Source organism: Physeter macrocephalus, chromosome 16 (genome assembly GCF_002837175.3).
Source record: "Physeter macrocephalus isolate SW-GA chromosome 16, ASM283717v5, whole genome shotgun sequence".
NCBI lineage: Eukaryota > Metazoa > Chordata > Mammalia > Artiodactyla > Physeteridae > Physeter > Physeter macrocephalus.
In genome coordinates, this window is record NC_041229.1 from 77663868 (window position 1) to 77681524 (window position 17657).

At 36.7% G+C, this 17657-nt stretch overlaps 1 protein-coding gene and 1 long non-coding RNA gene across 2 annotated transcripts in view; one reads left to right on the forward strand and one right to left on the reverse strand.

Annotated features, from left to right (window-relative positions):
- Window positions 1-1060: 1060 nt before the first annotated feature.
- Window positions 1061-17657, forward strand: part of LUZP2 (leucine zipper protein 2) — a 438414-nt gene continuing 421817 nt past the window's right edge. The window contains 3 exon segments of the mRNA XM_024118909.3: window positions 1061-1107; window positions 4650-4830; window positions 4832-4899. Of these exon segments, the coding sequence (XP_023974677.3) occupies window positions 1061-1107; window positions 4650-4830; window positions 4832-4899 (296 nt within the window).
- The window catches only part of LOC102977988 (uncharacterized), a 32544-nt gene continuing 20269 nt past the window's right edge, over window positions 5383-17657 (reverse strand). The window contains exon 4 of the long non-coding RNA XR_447661.2: window positions 5383-5463. This is a non-coding gene — a long non-coding RNA (uncharacterized lncRNA). The remainder of the gene's footprint in view (window positions 5464-17657) is intronic.

Sequence of the window (17657 nt, forward strand, 5' to 3'; positions counted from 1 at the left end):
TCCCTAGAATCTTTAAGGCAATAAAAATATTTACAGCTTAAGTATATTATACTGGGGGAATGGATTTGAGGAAAATACACCTCTGAGTAAGGAACACACTTCAGAAACAAAAGATAGTGAACCCTAAATAAAGCCCTGGTGACAGGTTTAACGTATGGGTAGGTGATTATTACAAAGCAATACTTAGTAAAATTCATAGGACTTGTTGATTGACCAAATGTGGGAGAAGTGAGAGCTAAAAGTCATGGTGATTCCCAGGTTTGGGTGACTGACTTGATGGACATATAAAGGATTAAAAAGAAAGATGATAAGATGGTGAGAAGAACAAAATTTCATTGTGATTGAGTTTGACTTTGAGGTACCCAAGAGAAATCTATGTAAGAGCTCAGTGAAGAAATCTAGGCTGGAGATTAACCAGATTATAGATAGTAAAACCCAAAAAACTATAAGTTCACCATGGAAAGAAAAATACAGAATTTTAAAAGAGGAGGATCAAGGATGAAACTCTAGGAGATGTTGGAGTTTAGAACATAAAAGTAGAAAAGGAAATGTCGAAATGATGAAAACATATTACTCTGAGAGAGAAGAAATAGCAGAACAATTAAATGGGGGAAACACTAACCTTTTCAACAAATGATGATAGGACAACTAGATACCCACATGCAAAGAATTAAGTTGGACCCCTACCTCTTACCGTACACAAAAACAGACTCCAAATGGATCAAAGATAAAACAATAAAACTATTAGAAGAAAATATAGACATAAATCTTCATGATCTTGGGTGAAGCAAAACCTTCTCAGATACCAAGAGCACAGTAACAAAAGAAAAAAACATGTTAATTGGACTTCATGAAAATTAAAAGCTTTTTTGCTGAAAATGACATCATCAAGAACATAAAAAGATAACCCATGGATTGGGAGAAAACACTTTCAAATTGTATATCTAGCAAATAAATTGTATCCAGGATTTATAAAGAACTCTTATAATTCAGAAATAAATCATAAATGATAAAATGGGCAAAGAATTTGAAGAAACATATCTCCAAAATCTGTATATGAATGGCCAACAAGCACATGAAAAGATGTTCAGTAAGATTAACCATCAGGTAAACACAAATCAAAACCACAATGAGATACTACTCATAACCACTAGAATGGCTATAATAATGATAATTATAGTAATAAATTAAAAATACCAAGTGTTGGCAAGGATGTAGAGAAATTGACATCTTCCTGTACTAATGGTGGGAATGTACAATGATACAGTTATTTTGGAAAGCAGTCTGGCAGTTTCTCAAAAAATTAAACATAGTGTCATTATGTGACTCAGGAATTCCTCTCCTAGTTATATTCCAAGAGAATTGGAAACAGATGTTCACAAAGGAAACTTTATATGGATGTTCATAGCATATAGGCAAAACATGGAAATGACCCTAATGTATATAAATTGATGAATGCATAAATACAATGTGGTATATCTCTATAGTGGAGCATTATTTAGCAATAAAAAGGAATGAAGTACTGATACATACTACAACATAGATGAACCTTGAAATGATACTAAGGAAATTAGTTACATAAGACCATATGTAGTATGATTCAATTTATATAAAATGTCAAGAATTAGGCACATCCATTAGCGACAGTAATTAGATTAGTGGTTGCCAAGGATGGGAGAAAAGAGAAAGAAGGGAGTGGTGGGTGACTGCTAGTGGGCATAGGGTTTATTTTGGGGGTGATGAAAATGTTCTGGAATTAGATAATAGTGATGCTTTCAAAACCTTGGCAATATATTAAAAATCACTTAATTACATACTTTGAAATGGTGTTTTGGGTACCTGAATTAAGGTACACAATAAAGCTGTTTTAAAAAAATAACCTCTGTTTCTCCCATTTCCAGCATTTTATGGAGACTACCCTCTCAGTGAAACTGCATGGGCTTTCTTCATGTTCTTTATACAGACTTGGGTATAGTTACTACAAAAAACTTTTGCTGAGTTCAGTGTTGCGACTCAGTATAGGAGAAGTAGTTTCAGCTGAGTCTCCTGTCTGCACTGCTACATTTTTAACATTCATATACCAACTCTCTGAAGCCATAAAATCAAGTCTGGATTTGAGTTTTCCTGTGACAGTCTGGACAGAATGTCATGGGTGATGGAGACATGTTCTTGTAATTCCTTAAGAAGAAATGTCTTCTGCTGGGAGGCAGTTCTATACTGGAATTCATAATATAATACTTCAGTCCTCTAAATCTGCAGGAATTTCCACAATCCCACTTAGCTTCACTGTCCAAGATGTGCTTGCCTGATGCTCCTGTGCCCTCCTAAGTTGGATGTCTTTTTTTCTGCTTACAGAAAATGCATAAAGGTCAACAAACCTTGTGGCTTGTTATTGATGTCCAGTGCAGTGGCACAACATAACTGTGAGACACCGTCTAAACAAAGTTCATTTTGGTGATTCCCCTTCTTGGCTGACAGTCTACAGCAGTCTGTTGTTCATGTTGCACATCTAATTTAAAGTAATACAAGTTAGGGTGGGGAAAAGCTTTTCTTATGTAAGCATATTTAAAAAAACTCTTTCTCAAGAAAACAAATGTTTTGAAGTAATGCAGACTGAATTTGAATGCCATGTCCACTGTAGAAGTTACTGAGGAACCTTGAGCAAATTACGTAACCACTCAGACACCTCAACTGCAAAAGAGGAGAATAATAGGAATGACTACCACACTTGATTCCTATGATTAGCACACAATAAATTCAAAGTTGTTAGCTAAACAAAAATGTGTTGTACAAATATGAGTGTTATTCCCCAGAGAGTAAGTAGTCATATGTCTTTGTTGAGTATACAACTCAAATGATCACCTTCTAAACTGGGCAGAGAATCTATTGTTAGATAATTCTAGCAGAAGCAAACTGAAATACATATTTTTCTTTGGAGTCAGAAATCTGTTTTAGGAAAGTGTAGTGCAATTTTTCTTTGTAAATGACATGCAATTCACAAGTGAGTTGATTTGTGTATTCCTAGTTATATCTGTTGTGGATTTTACTATGGCCCAATAGGGTGGTATCCAGTTTACAAAAGTTATTACTCATCTATTTTGTTGGCTTGGGCTTTTTAAAGTAATATCTGTTCTGTATGAGTGTTTTAACTCCAATCCCATTAGAAGCAAAAGCAAAAACAGATTGGTAAATTAGACAGTTAATTCTTTAAATCGGTATCCTCTATAAAATAAAGCTTTATAACAAATGTATTTTTCCTACAGGTAATGTTTTCAAAAAATAGACTAAAGGGGAAGTTTCATCTAAATTTTACTGTAAATGGCTAGCCCCTGAAAAAACTGGAATATGAGCTGAACCATCTGGATAGGAATTCCTAGAGAACATCTGACCTTTGCCCTCTAGGGTCTCTGGTACATGTCAACCTCTATTGAACATCAACTTTGTGTTAATCACTGAGTTTGTTATGCTAGGTATGATGTTCCAGGCATCAGTATGGTTTGCTTAAGATTTAGAAGAACACAGTTCTTTGTTGGAAAAAAAAAAAAATACAGCTCAGATCTCCATGAGATCTTTCCTCATCTCTATGATAGGGACTATTTATATTTCTCTAGGTTGGCTCTTGAAACAATCAAATGAAACAATGTATGAAGTAGTGCTTTACAAATATTTATTTAACAAGGTTATCCTGCCAGAATACCCTTGTTGTAAAGATCCTAGAATTGAACATCTTAGTAGGTGAAGTTGGCACTATTTTCTAGGATTACTTTTGCAAAATGTTATTTTGTATTAGAGTTCTGTTATTTCATTTTTCTAATTAATTTTTCAAAATAAAGCTTACTAAATATCAGATGTTCATTATAGAAAATTTGGAAACTATAGAAAAAAAATGACAGATGAAATCTTCTGCCTTCCAATACCACCACTCCGAGTTAATTATTAACATTATGATGATTTTCTCAGTTATGTTTCCTCACCTGAAGAAAAGCCACCCTTTAGGTGAGTGAACCTGGGACACCAACTCCAGCCCCGCTACCAGTTGGTGATAACAAAGACACATTGAAATTATAGGCAGGTCAGAAATTTTCAAATCACAGAAACAGCAGACGTCTTAACTGTCCGGAAACCTCTTTAGAGTCCACGCTTGCGGACTAAGAAGCTTGCAATGGCAATACGGTCTCAGGGTGCATTTCTGGACGCTGCTCGCTCCTGCTGTCCTTCCATTCGCATCAAACGAGTCATTATGCATTTTTAATTAGAATAATATTTTAAACATTCTCTCCAGAGCAACGTTTTTACAAACACTGTTTAATCAAGTGAGGGGCGCCTGCCTATGACTCTAGCCTCTGATAGTCTTTCCCAGTGAATTCTGTTTCACCTCCTGCCGCGAACGCCGGTTCAGTTACTGGCAGATTAGATTTCTCTCCTGGCCCCCGCCTCGCCCTTCCCCATTCTATGGAGAAGCGGGAATAAAAAGATCAGCCCCAGGCGGGCGTGCAGCCGGGTGAGTGCAGCCCGTTGACCGGAGCGCGCGGTCCTCTCCCCGCGCCGCCTCCAGCGCGAGTGACAACGCGCCCTCCGGTCTCGGGAGCTAAGGCGGCGGCGAACAATCCCGGGCAGGGCTCGCCTCGCCGGTGACATCACTCCCGAAGATACACCCCACTCTCAGCGCCTGCCTTCGCAAGGCGTCCGTCCGTTTGTCGGGTTCCTTCTGTCCGCTGCTGGAGAGGGCTCATTGCTGGCCGGGGACAGAGCCGGGCACTGAGCAGCGACAGGACCCGGCGGAGGAGGAGGGAGAGCGCAGGCAGCGAGGAAAGGAGGATCCCGGCAGGTGACAAGCATGAAATTCAGCCCAGTGCACTACCTGCTGCCTCTCCTGCCAGCGCTGGTCCTCAGCACCAGGTGAGTCCAGGAGCGTGAGTGACCTGAGCTGAGGGGAGTTGCCGGTAGGTTGCTTCAACCGCAGGTCACCTGTGGAGGCCAAGGACAGACACTTCAGCTGTTTGCATCCCGCCTAAGTTAGGGGGGTGTCTCTATAATTCGGGCTCTGAAATCCTTCTGAGGCAGTAGAGCCCTTTTCTAGTTATCCTAGCCCTTAAAGAAATCCTCGGTATTCCTCCCAGTGACGGGACCAAGTGTTCCTTCCAAAGCCATGTTTCCCTCCAGCGCTAGTAGTAGCAAACAGATAACACGCCGTAAGAGACGAAATAAAGAAAGGAAATTAGACAAGGAGAGTAATGTCACCAGGCAGTCTCTGTATACAATGGAGCTGTCTTAATAGCCACAGCGCTTACCTCCTCCCCCAAGTGTGTCTGATTTTAAGGCACAGGGAACCAGAGAAAAATGACAAACCTTGGGAGATGGTTAGCCTTGCACAAAAGTTCCTGGACTTGTGAATCAGACTGTTTTAATGTCTTGAGTAGGCTTAGTGGTAGGCATTTTCCTTTCGCTGTCTTGTGAACAGGTCTGATTAAAGAGCACACAAGATGATTAAAAGTTAGAAGACACTCTCAGAGTGCTGATGCCAAGGACCGTAGTCAGAAACAATTAAGTACTGTGTTCCATCCCTGGCCATAGATGGGACTTTAAGCCCAAGCACAGAGGAGCTATTTTTAGTGGAGGTTTAAAATGCGTTGATTGAAAAGAGTTTTGTGATTCCCCACTGTTGATCAAGTCCCAAAGTTGGTGATGGGTTTTCATTCTTCTTCCACAAGAGCAGCACAAAGGTGGACTGTTTCATTGCCCAGGACTGAGCCTTTATTCTGCATGGCCTGAACATCATACTGGCAGCAACCTCTCTGCCTTGGCTACTATAAAATAAAATGACCCACACAGGATAAGGATCTTTTCAAATCTATGTGAATGGAAACATTATCTGATTATGTTTCTGCTGGAAAATGAAGAGGGGAAATAGGATTGTATCTAATTCCGAAATTGAGAAGTATGAAGGAAACTCATTATGTATGAAAAGTCAGGGCAGCAAAATTCTTGATTCCGTTCCTAACTGACACACCCTCTTTCATGCTCTTGTAACCAAACTTTCCTTCTAGTGTGAGGACTGTTTGGTTTAGCCCCAGTAGTTGATGAACTTAGTCTTTGCTTGCAAACAAAGCCCAGGTGACTTTCCCAGACTAAAATGGAATATGAGCTGTATTCTCTATTTTCTTTTAAGGATTGCTTGTCACTTGAGTTCACAAACGGCAGATGGTTTTAAAATCACTTTGCTTCCCGGTACTATAATAACTTGCTCCAATAACAGAGCCCATTTTAGTATTTGTTTCTAGCTCTACACTCAGTGCTAATCATGCATAATTGTTATTTTTTGAAGTGTCTTGCTATTTACTCTGAACTCTTGTGTTGTGGTTAATAATTACTTGTGAATTCTTCTAGAGAAAGGAAATTCTCAAAGTTTGGGGCATTTAAGTGTATGCCTGTCAATATATGCAGAGAATAATAAATATTTAAACAATGGAAGCCCTGCCCACAATGATTTTTAAGTACAGTGAATCTCTAGTGTTCCAAAAGTACACTTGCTTTTTAAGGATACTATAATTTAGAAATCGAAGGATTTTTTTGTTTTTTTTTTTTCTTGCGGTACGCGGGCCTCTCACTGTTGTGACCTCTCCCGTTGCGGAGCACAGGCTCCGGACGCGCAGGCTCAGCGGCCATGGCTCACGGGCCTAGCCGCTCCACGGCATGTGCGATCTTCCCGGACCGGGGCACGAACCCGTGCCCCTGCATCGGCAGGCGGACTCTCAACCACTGCGCCACCAGGGAAGCCTGAACTCGAAGTTTTAATTTTGGTTATATACTACAAAAACAAAGAGCCATCACCTTATAAAAGTGTTAATTTTTTAAGGATAAATTTAAAAAAAATAGTCAATGCACTTTTCACAACAAAAATCGAATTAGTCGTCCCTAGTTTACTTTAGATATGAAACTTCTGCAGTGTTGGTTGTATGTGAAAACTGTGACAAGTCTTCTTTAAATTTTCCCTCTTGCCAACTCAACGAAAAGAGCATGCTGGGCTTAAAAAAGCGAAACTTTTCCTAATCGGTGGCATGTCTTATTATTCTGATTACTCTGTAACAATTTATTGTACTGGATACCCAGATTACCTTGTGACAGTGAGAGAACTTGACAATGAATTGGGTACTATCAATATGTCATTTTGCAAAGAAGAGCTTATGTTTCAATGGACTCTAACAGAAGGCCATTCTCTTTGTAATATTTAAGAGTTCTTGTACACATTTGGTTAATGTGCGCATTAGAACCTAAACTGAACAGGTTTGCAAGAACAGTTGCATTAGTAGAGGTGCGCTTATTGCCTGGCTGAGAAAAACTGTGTAGCTGAGCCATGACCACCTATGACAGTAGGCTTTCTAGCCAAAGACTTAAGCTAACTTAATTTCTTAGTCAGTGGTCCTGTATGTGAAGCAAAAGGCATTTCACATGCTTCAATTGTGTTGAATACACTAGCAGAGGGTGGCAGTTGCTAAATTTTCCTATTGCCTTTGGGTATTATCACTTATCTTTTATTATTAAGTTCTTTTCAAAGTGTGGAGAACACAGATCTGAGACTCTTAGTGCAAAAAAAAAAAAAATTATTTGCTTCAACATCTCTTTCTGAGCATAACTCTTTAATACCTTGCTATTATCTTTCCAATAGGTCTAAGTTCAGTTCTGTTTTAAGGCTAATGAATGTGTTCACTAAAGTAAATGCTGCAATTAGAGAAAGATAGTTACTGTAAAATAGTATTCTACCCACAGGGATGAAAACTCTAAAACAATTCTGTCTTTTAAATACGAATTTTTAATAGCTTTCTGTTTTTATTTTTTCCTTATCCCTGCGTTTTCTGTAGCAACTTTAGATGCTGAAGCACAAAAATTCCGTAATTTTCCCCAAAGTGAACAACCTCTATGCCCCCCAAGTCAGAGTTACTTCGTTTATCCTGAAAGAAAGCTAAATGTTCACCTTCAACAATAGCCAAGAACTGTTCTCTGTTTTACTGCTGAACCCCATAGAGGTAAAAAGAGCTGTAATTTCCTGGCATATTGTCTTTCCTGTTTATAAAGTATATATAAATTCAAAAAAAAATAGAGTTAATTTAATGAATGATGTAGCTAGTGCAGAAATCCATTTAACCCGTACACAAATAAATGTGGTGAAAGAAAGCAAACATATCTTCAGAATAGAATAACTGTACTTTTTAAATAGCCTTATTCTGTAGAAGCATTAAATTGCTGTTCCAAGGCAGCTAGCAATTCACTTCAGAAAGAAGTAGTATCGGTATTGAAAGGAATAGTAGGGTGAAAAAATCTTTAGAAGTTCTTGGTGAAAAGGGACCCATGGAGTGCTGGAGAAGGCTTGTACTTTAGTCTGCTGAACCTCTGTTCCTTTATGCTGTGATTCTACTCTTGATACCTTTGGTTTTAAATGACTTAATGGGGAGAGAACATGGTAGGGGAGGAGTGAAGGTCTACTGACTTCTGGTGGTTTTCCATCAAGCAAGAACTTTAAGCAGATGGTCGGTTATAGTCCTCCCAACAGGAGTCACCTTAGAGGTCTGTCCTGGGCCCTCTGATCAGCAGTCACACCACGTGTTTACTTTGGAATGTATTTTTAGATGGTACTATATATTGAAGATGCCCCAGGCTCCTATTTGCTCTGTGTCTCAGTCTCACCTCAGAATCAAGTTGACGGATAGGATAAAGGAAAGACAAGAGTCACAATAAGAACACAATAAGCACCAAAAAATTTTCATTTTTAAGCAAATAAATTTGATATCAAAAGGAGTCTTACTTTAATTCCGCCAAATTGATGTGAGGTACTATATTTTTTTTGTCCCAAGCCCAGTACACAAGGAGTCTTACCCCCTACACACCTTTATATGACCCTGCATATATTTCTTTGTAAGAATTTCTCCATTCTGTATAATTGAGTTAGAGAAATGTCTCTTCCAGGCTAAGAAGATATTGGCAAAAATGTTTTGACTTTTTAAATCCCTTTTCAGGGCCTTTGTTGCCTAATTACAATAGCAGTTTTTTAAATGACTTATTTGTGGAATATCTTTGTGCACTAAATTTTCTTTATAATTAATGAAAGAGACACCTCAAACATTTATGAATTGACTGCACAATTGTCCCAGACCAAACTCTATGTAAATGAAAGGGAGAACTTGACCTACCAACCAGGAAGGAAAAATCACTGAAACCTCTGGTGGTATATGGGTATAATGAAATTATGCTTTCTCATGTGTGTTATGAGAGTGCTTGTGTGTTGTGGGTGCATGTGTGCTATTTTTAACTGACTTCTAGAGGAAAATCTTTTTTAATAAATAGGACTAAATCATTTAAGTAACCTGATTAAACAGATAATGTTTAATATTAAATTTTCTTCTCTAGAAAATCCAAAAAATTCCATTTGAACTTATCTTCATAACATTCAGAAATGTTTTTGATGTTTTCATTATCACACATCAAAAGTGTACCTGCAATAAATCAGTTGTTACATAAGACATCAAGGCAATAAAATAATATATTAGTTACAAATACATGTACCTATAATCTAGTCACATTCAGAAATATTTATATGTAAGGTAAAGTTGGATAAATATTAACAACAAGGTTTTAAACAAAGTTTGAAGTGTGAATAAAGGAAAGAGCAAATAAAGTCAATTAAGCAATATCAAAAATAACTTTTGCTAAGGACAATGAGAGAAATGATATTTTGTAATTGACATTAGTATCATGCAACATTTGCTAGTTGTGTGATGTTAGGTGAATTGCTTAGCCTTTTTATCCAGTTTTCTCATCTAGAAAATAGGACTACTCATAGGAACTACCTGAAGGGGCTGTGGTAAAGACTGAATGAGTTCATCTAAAAACAGAGTTTATCATATTCCCTGGAACACAGTAAGTGCTTAACAGAGGTTAGCCTGTGCAGCTATTACTATATAGTTGTTATTATTTTCATGAAATTTTTGTATCTGTGATTGATCTGGACATAGAATAAATGAAAACTTGGATGCAAATCAATTGGACGGCACAAAATTAACAAGAGTGACAGTCGTCATGCAAAAGAAAAAAAAGATCGCCGAAGAAGAGGGGAAGCAGGAGAAATAATGAGGATTACCTGGTAAATCGGGTGGCTCTTTGAAAAGTGTTTTGGTTCCTGGATGGTACTGTGCACTTTGGTGAACACCATGAAAAATTGTGATATTTAATTTTACCATATAGAATATGATTTAGCACAAAAGTGTATGATTAGCAATAGTTAACTTATATAGCTACAAGTAATTTAATTAAATTGCATAAATTCTACTATCAGATCAAAGCCGTGAGCATAAGCATCAATGAATAAAAAAGGATGCTTTCAAGCTACCTAGGCAAGATTTATATAAAAGTTTCTACAACTTTATTTTCTACTTGTTAGTCAATTTCATCATCCATCAGCAAGCTATAAAAGGTAGAAACATTTAGAAAAATTAAGGGAAGAAAATGTAGATTTTTTTTTTCTACTATTGAAAACAATTTGAGAACTGCTGATATAGAAAAAGCTCAACTGCTATATGTCTTAAGAATCATCATATAAAAGGGACTTTATACTAAACCAATTTTGAAAAGAGCTTTGGAGATCATGTACTCTCAACTAGTTTGCACGTAGTTTATCATAAACTCTTCATAGTTGTGCTATGAAATTCTGACTGTTAAATGAAAAAGTGTGTATATTTTTGCCATGTATTACTGTGTGTGTGTGCATATGTGTCATTATATGTCAATTGAGTGGATCATAGAACAGGGTATAATTTGCTGCGAAGGGAAAAGAAAAGACATAGATCATGTTAAGTCTGCATCAGAAAGGGGCACATGTTTACTGGGACGTTTAGAAATGTTGCTTCATGATTATAAGATGCAAAAAAATATACATCGAAAGTAAACCATTCCATTCAGACACAATCTAAAGTTCAACCAAATAAACACTGTGCTCTGAAAATGCTTTCATGAATTCTAGGAGACATCATTATACCATAGATAGTGATTGCATTGCAAATTATGTCTGACTTGCTTGGTGCTGCTTTCGAGTTTTTTAATCTCTTAGAGTGTACTTTAAAGAGTCTGTTATTGGGAAACATGCTGGGAATACAAGGTTGTGTTCTCATCCAAAGCCCTTCATACTAGAGGTGAGAAAACTGAGGTCCAGAGTGACTGAGACTTCCCTAAGACCACAGAGGAAAAGCAAAACAAGAACACAGAACTTTCCCTAGTGCTCTCTCTCTTCTATCATATGATTACCCTCCATGTCATCTCTTCTGTAATTAAACTGCATTGGTATAGTTGGTACCTACCTTATATCCAGAACTATTCTAGTTATTGTAGAGTATAAGGTAATTTTAAAAATTCTCCAGCCACGTAGAATCATGATAGAACAACATGCTACAGTCAAAGGGAATTACAGTAATGAGCTGAACACCATTTGTTCACCTGTATTCAGTTGTTTTTTGAAAAGTGAGTTGGCCCAAAAAAGATTTCCAGGTCATTTTCAAAGCCCAAAGCAGAGTCACTAATGAGTTCTCAGCTTTGCACAGTTTACCTTGCAAGAGATACACCAATAGTGGTTACTGTTGGCTTTTCAGTTCTATTGTAAGGTAATATTTTTGGTACCTTTGCGATCTTTTCATTGAAACTCTTTCCTATAAGTGTAGTTCCTGGGAGACATTTGCTTATATATATATTCCTCACCTATTAAATCTATACTGCAACTGTGTAGTATTCTTCAATGGGTAGCATACCGAACTATCTTACAAAGATGAGTTCCTAAATATGTTCATATCTAGCTTTAATTTATGGTGATATTACATTTCATTTGGTTTACATGTCTCTATACTTTCATCATAGCCTATCAACAATTTATAGTTATATAACATTTTTTAGGGCAAAGTGGTAATAGATTTCATTCTACACATACATATCATAAACTCCCTGCCTTTGGATATGTTTCTTAACCATTCTGAGACTTAAATTTCTCATCTATAAAATGGAAAATAATAATGTCCAACATTTAGGGCCATTAAGATTGAAGAAAGTATATATAAGTTCTCTCTCAGTACCTGCATATAGCTGTACTCTTAGTCCTTCAAGGAATCCTAAGACATGTTAGTTATTACTATATGTAGAAATTATTACAATTCAGTGTGTTGATTTTATATTGGATACCTCAAGCAATCAACATTTAATTATTTTATTAAAAATCAAAGTAAATTAATTCCTTAAATGAATTTCAAAATTCTTGACTGACACAGCCAAAATAATAAAATCATAGTTTATTATTGATATGATTCTTCTAGGGGTAGGGTCAGGAGGGAATTGAGCTCAGTGAATGCTCCTTAGGAAAAATGGAACAAAAAGCATGCGATGACCTGCTACCTTCCAAAGCAGTCCTTTCAGCTGAGCTAAGGTATCATCAAAGGCTAATGTAGATTCTGGGTTACCCTTTATCTCATGTCCCTATGGAGGATGTGACTTTCTGTGACTTCCTCCTGTTTATCCTCAAAAGGGTTTCTAATTAATTCCCCATCTTTTAACTCTGTTCAACACAGAACTCTGAGCATCTAGAAGCACTTACTCAGTGAGTAGCTTGAGATGAATGGGGTAGAGGTTACAGGAAATGTTTGTGCTGTCATGTGTTAAATCCAAAGAACATGGAATCAGACAGACTTTGAGTCAGCTTTACTAGCTAAATGATTTTAGAAATGTCAATTAACATCTCTTAGCCACATTTTTCCTCATCAATGAAAATGCAATAACATTGCCTCTCTCATATAGATTTGTCAAGAGGATCAAATAGGCTATTGTACAAAAAGAATAGTGTCTAGCACAGAGAAATACAACTCAGTATATTGCCAATTTTACATTACCTGACTGAAAGGATTAGAGAGATTTTACCCTACCAGAGTGTATCGCATTTCAGAAAGAGCAGTCCTTAATAAAAACTTTTACTTGGTATAGGCAAGACGAAAGTGTTGGTGAACAGATTTTGGAACTCAGCCTTATCCTCCCTTATTACAGATGAAAAACAACAACAACAACAACAACAACAAAAACCCTGAATGGAGAATGTATTTTCCTCCAAGCTCATGTGGATGGTTTGAGACCAATGTGAAAGTCAATTCCAAATCACCCTAACCAATTCCAGTTAGGAACACTGATTTAAATACTTTCAATACCCTCAAGAAAAGTAGTATGGAAAACTAGTATGACATGACCCAGCTTCTATTCTGAGTCTGAAAGCTCCAAATTATGTTGCTAATAATTTTGCTAATCCAGTTAAACATTAAATATAGTTATTGAAATTATATTACCGTATCACACTAATGCCTTTAAAGAAGGTTCATTTTTCGAGTTGACCTAAAGATGGCAGGACCAAAAAGATATATCTTAAAGTAGGCCAGCATAAACACCAACGATCCTTTGGACAAGTAGAGGATTCTGGATTTTGAAATTAAGTGGTCTCACAATGGGTAAGGTTGGTCCTGATCGCCATAGAATGGTGGAGAAGGGACTGGAATAGCAGAGGGAAATAAAAAGCCTAGCACCCTAGGGCACTTTGAATGCTGTGTGCATGCACAGAGATGGTAGGGGTAGAAAGGAAAGTCCCCAATCACTAGCCTTCCTCTTTTTCTTGTTTTTTTTTTTTTTTGTTATTTTGTTTTTAATTTTATCTTTTCTAATGCTGGCAGTCATTCATTTCTGGTCTTTGCAGTAAGCTAAGCTCTTAGCATTGGGCAGGAAAGGCGGGGGAGGGGGTCACTTTAAATTATAAAAGAAACAAGAAAATGCATGAAGAATTTAAGTGACATGTTGGCAAGAAGCAGATATGGTTGAGTAAGCATTATATTGTTGAGAACATGTAGCTTTTTCCTTCAGATGCCACAAAATGAAATGTGAGCTCATTCTACAGAAAAAGAAGTTCACATAAAAATGGGGGAAGACTGGTTTTTTTCTGACACTACAATTTAGAAAAATATTGAAAGATACTGAATCGCTTTTACACGTTGTATGTATGTCTTTATTTCAATTGGCATTTTATATAACATGTAAGTTACAGATTCAGCCAGTAATGTTGAGGACTAATTATTTCCCTGGCAGTGTGCTAGACGCTTACTCTCTGTCACTCAACCGTTACTTCCTTGCAACACATTATACTTATACATGTTTTATCACTAGGGAGAAGGAATTTTGGACATATTAAATAATTAGCCCATATTTTCCCAGCTAGAAAGTGGTCAGATCCTAGCTCATGTTTTCTGAGAATCGTTTTGTGAATGAAGCTATAGCTATGTCTATAAAATCTAATCTCTGTATAAATACACACTGAAGAGAAAAATAACTTATAATGCAAACAAGAATGCTGAAACTAGACTGTGTTAGCAAATAGCTGCATGTTTGCATGAGGTGGGACAGGCTACATTAAAAAAATTCTTAAATAAAGCAGCCAAAGAAATTCATTATTTTTAAACCAGATAAATTGAAGCCTTTATTATAAGTACAAAATTTACAAGCTAATTTGAATATTCCTATGTAGAAAATATATGTTTCCTCAGAACAGTATTTCTCAAAGTACACTCCTCAGTGTACCTAAATCAGAATCCCCTGGAATGCTTATTAAAAAGGCTACTTCCTTGTCCCCACCGCAGACATATTAGATTAGATTCTCAGAGGAAGGGGCCAAAGAATTTTCATTTTAATGTGGAAATCAGATGCTTTCTATCTGAAAATTTGGAAACAATATTTGAAACTGTAGAGTCTAGAACACTTTGATCTCTTGAGCATTTGCTTAACATGGACATTGCAGCTGAAGTCAAGAGGATGGAATGATGGTGATGTTTTAGCAAAAAATCACACCTATTTTCACATGTATATAAATGAATTTAATAGGTGAGAAACAAAAAAAAGCATTTGCTTAACATGGACATTGCAGCTGAAGTCAAGAGGATGGAATGATGGTGATGTTTTAGCAAAAAATCACACCTATTTTCACATGTATATAAATGAATTTAATAGGTGAGAATCTTGTCACATACCAAGGCTGCATTTATCAATCAATTTGCATGAAAATAATTCTCTGCCTCCTGCACTTTTCTACAGAGGGCTAAGAAACTAAAACTGAGCTCAAATAAACTAAATGGTATAAAACTATATGACATGGATTTATCAGGGGGCATACTTTATTTAGAAAGTACTTGACAACAAGGTGAAATCTTACTGATAGCACTAAAAAGAATGAAAACTCCACTTTCTCCTGCACATTTTAGCCTGGTAAAAATGAAAATTTTCTTCCCCACCTCCTTCATTAGTAGTAGTTGGTTTTGACTTATGTGGAAAACAGATTTTGTTTCGATTTAACTTTATGTGTTAAACAGAATGATTTGCAACTATGTCAGCCATATTGCCTGCTTCTCTTCCTCTCTGCAGTGTCAGTTCTCCTGAAATAATAAAGAAAGGAATCAGAAGATGATATGATAATAAATAAGAGCTAACACATAATACCTTAAACCAGGTTAATCCTCACAGTAGACTTCCTGTGAGGTGGTGGCTGTTGTTGCCTCCATTTTATATCTGTGGAGACTAAGGCACACAAGGGTTAGATTACTAACCCTCAGTTATAAAGTGGTAGGTAGTAGAGTCTAAAGTCAAACTCCAAATAGTGCTCTAGCCCATGTTCTTAATCACTGTGCTACAGCGCCTCCTAGTGTGTAACGTAAAACACTGGCATGACCCTAAATCTGCATCAGCCTCATATGTGGGTTCCGATGTATACGGTGAGAGGACAGAAAAATGTAACTTCCTCTCAGGTTTCCTCTAAGTTCACAACTAAATATGACAGAAGGTCCTTTCTTGAAAGTTCCAACTAAAATAATGTTCATTTTATTTTGTTTTTATTGTGAAAGAAAAATAATCATGAATTTGTATAATATGGTCTTTATTTGTGGATGTTGTTTTTCCAAGTCACACCAGGGACCTGTAGTGTCCTACCGTCTGGCTCCAGATGGCTTCCATGTTTCACTTGTGGAGCTTAGAAACATGGCCAGCATAAACACCAACGATCCTTTGGACAAGTAGAGGATTCTGGATTTTGAAATTAAGTGGTCTCACAATGGGTAAGGTTGGTCCTGATCGCCATAGAATGGTGGAGAAGGGACTGGAATAGCAGAGGGAAATAAAAAGCCTAGCACCCTAGGGCACTTTGAATGCTGTGTGCATGCACAGAGATGGTAGGGGTAGAAAGGAAAGTCCCCAATCACTAGCCTTCCTCTTTTTCTTGTTTTTTTTTTTTTTTGTTATTTTGTTTTTAATTTTATCTTTTCTAATGCTGGCAGTCATTCATTTCTGGTCTTTGCAGTAAGCTAAGCTCTTAGCATTGGGCAGGAAAGGCGGGGGAGGGGGTCACTTTAAATTATAAAAGAAACAAGAAAATGCATGAAGAATTTAAGTGACATGTTGGCAAGAAGCAGATATGGTTGAGTAAGCATTATATTGTTGAGAACATGTAGCTTTTTCCTTCAGATGCCACAAAATGAAATGTGAGCTCATTCTACAGAAAAAGAAGTTCACATAAAAATGGGGGAAGACTGGTTTTTTTCTGACACTACAATTTAGAAAAATATTGAAAGATACTGAATCGCTTTTACACGTTGTATGTATGTCTTTATTTCAATTGGCATTTTATATAACATGTAAGTTACAGATTCAGCCAGTAATGTTGAGGACTAATTATTTCCCTGGCAGTGTGCTAGACGCTTACTCTCTGTCACTCAACCGTTACTTCCTTGCAACACATTATACTTATACATGTTTTATCACTAGGGAGAAGGAATTTTGGACATATTAAATAATTAGCCCATATTTTCCCAGCTAGAAAGTGGTCAGATCCTAGCTCATGTTTTCTGAGAATCGTTTTGTGAATGAAGCTATAGCTATGTCTATAAAATCTAATCTCTGTATAAATACACACTGAAGAGAAAAATAACTTATAATGCAAACAAGAATGCTGAAACTAGACTGTGTTAGCAAATAGCTGCATGTTTGCATGAGGTGGGACAGGCTACATTAAAAAAATTCTTAAATAAAGCAGCCAAAGAAATTCATTATTTTTAAACCAGATAAATTGAAGCCTTTATTATAAGTACAAAATTTACAAGCTAATTTGAATATTCCTATGTAGAAAATATATGTTTCCTCAGAACAGTATTTCTCAAAGTACACTCCTCAGTGTACCTAAATCAGAATCCCCTGGAATGCTTATTAAAAAGGCTACTTCCTTGTCCCCACCGCAGACATATTAGATTAGATTCTCAGAGGAAGGGGCCAAAGAATTTTCATTTTAATGTGGAAATCAGATGCTTTCTATCTGAAAATTTGGAAACAATATTTGAAACTGTAGAGTCTAGAACACTTTGATCTCTTGAGCATTTGCTTAACATGGACATTGCAGCTGAAGTCAAGAGGATGGAATGATGGTGATGTTTTAGCAAAAAATCACACCTATTTTCACATGTATATAAATGAATTTAATAGGTGAGAATCTTGTCACATACCAAGGCTGCATTTATCAATCAATTTGCATGAAAATAATTCTCTGCCTCCTGCACTTTTCTACA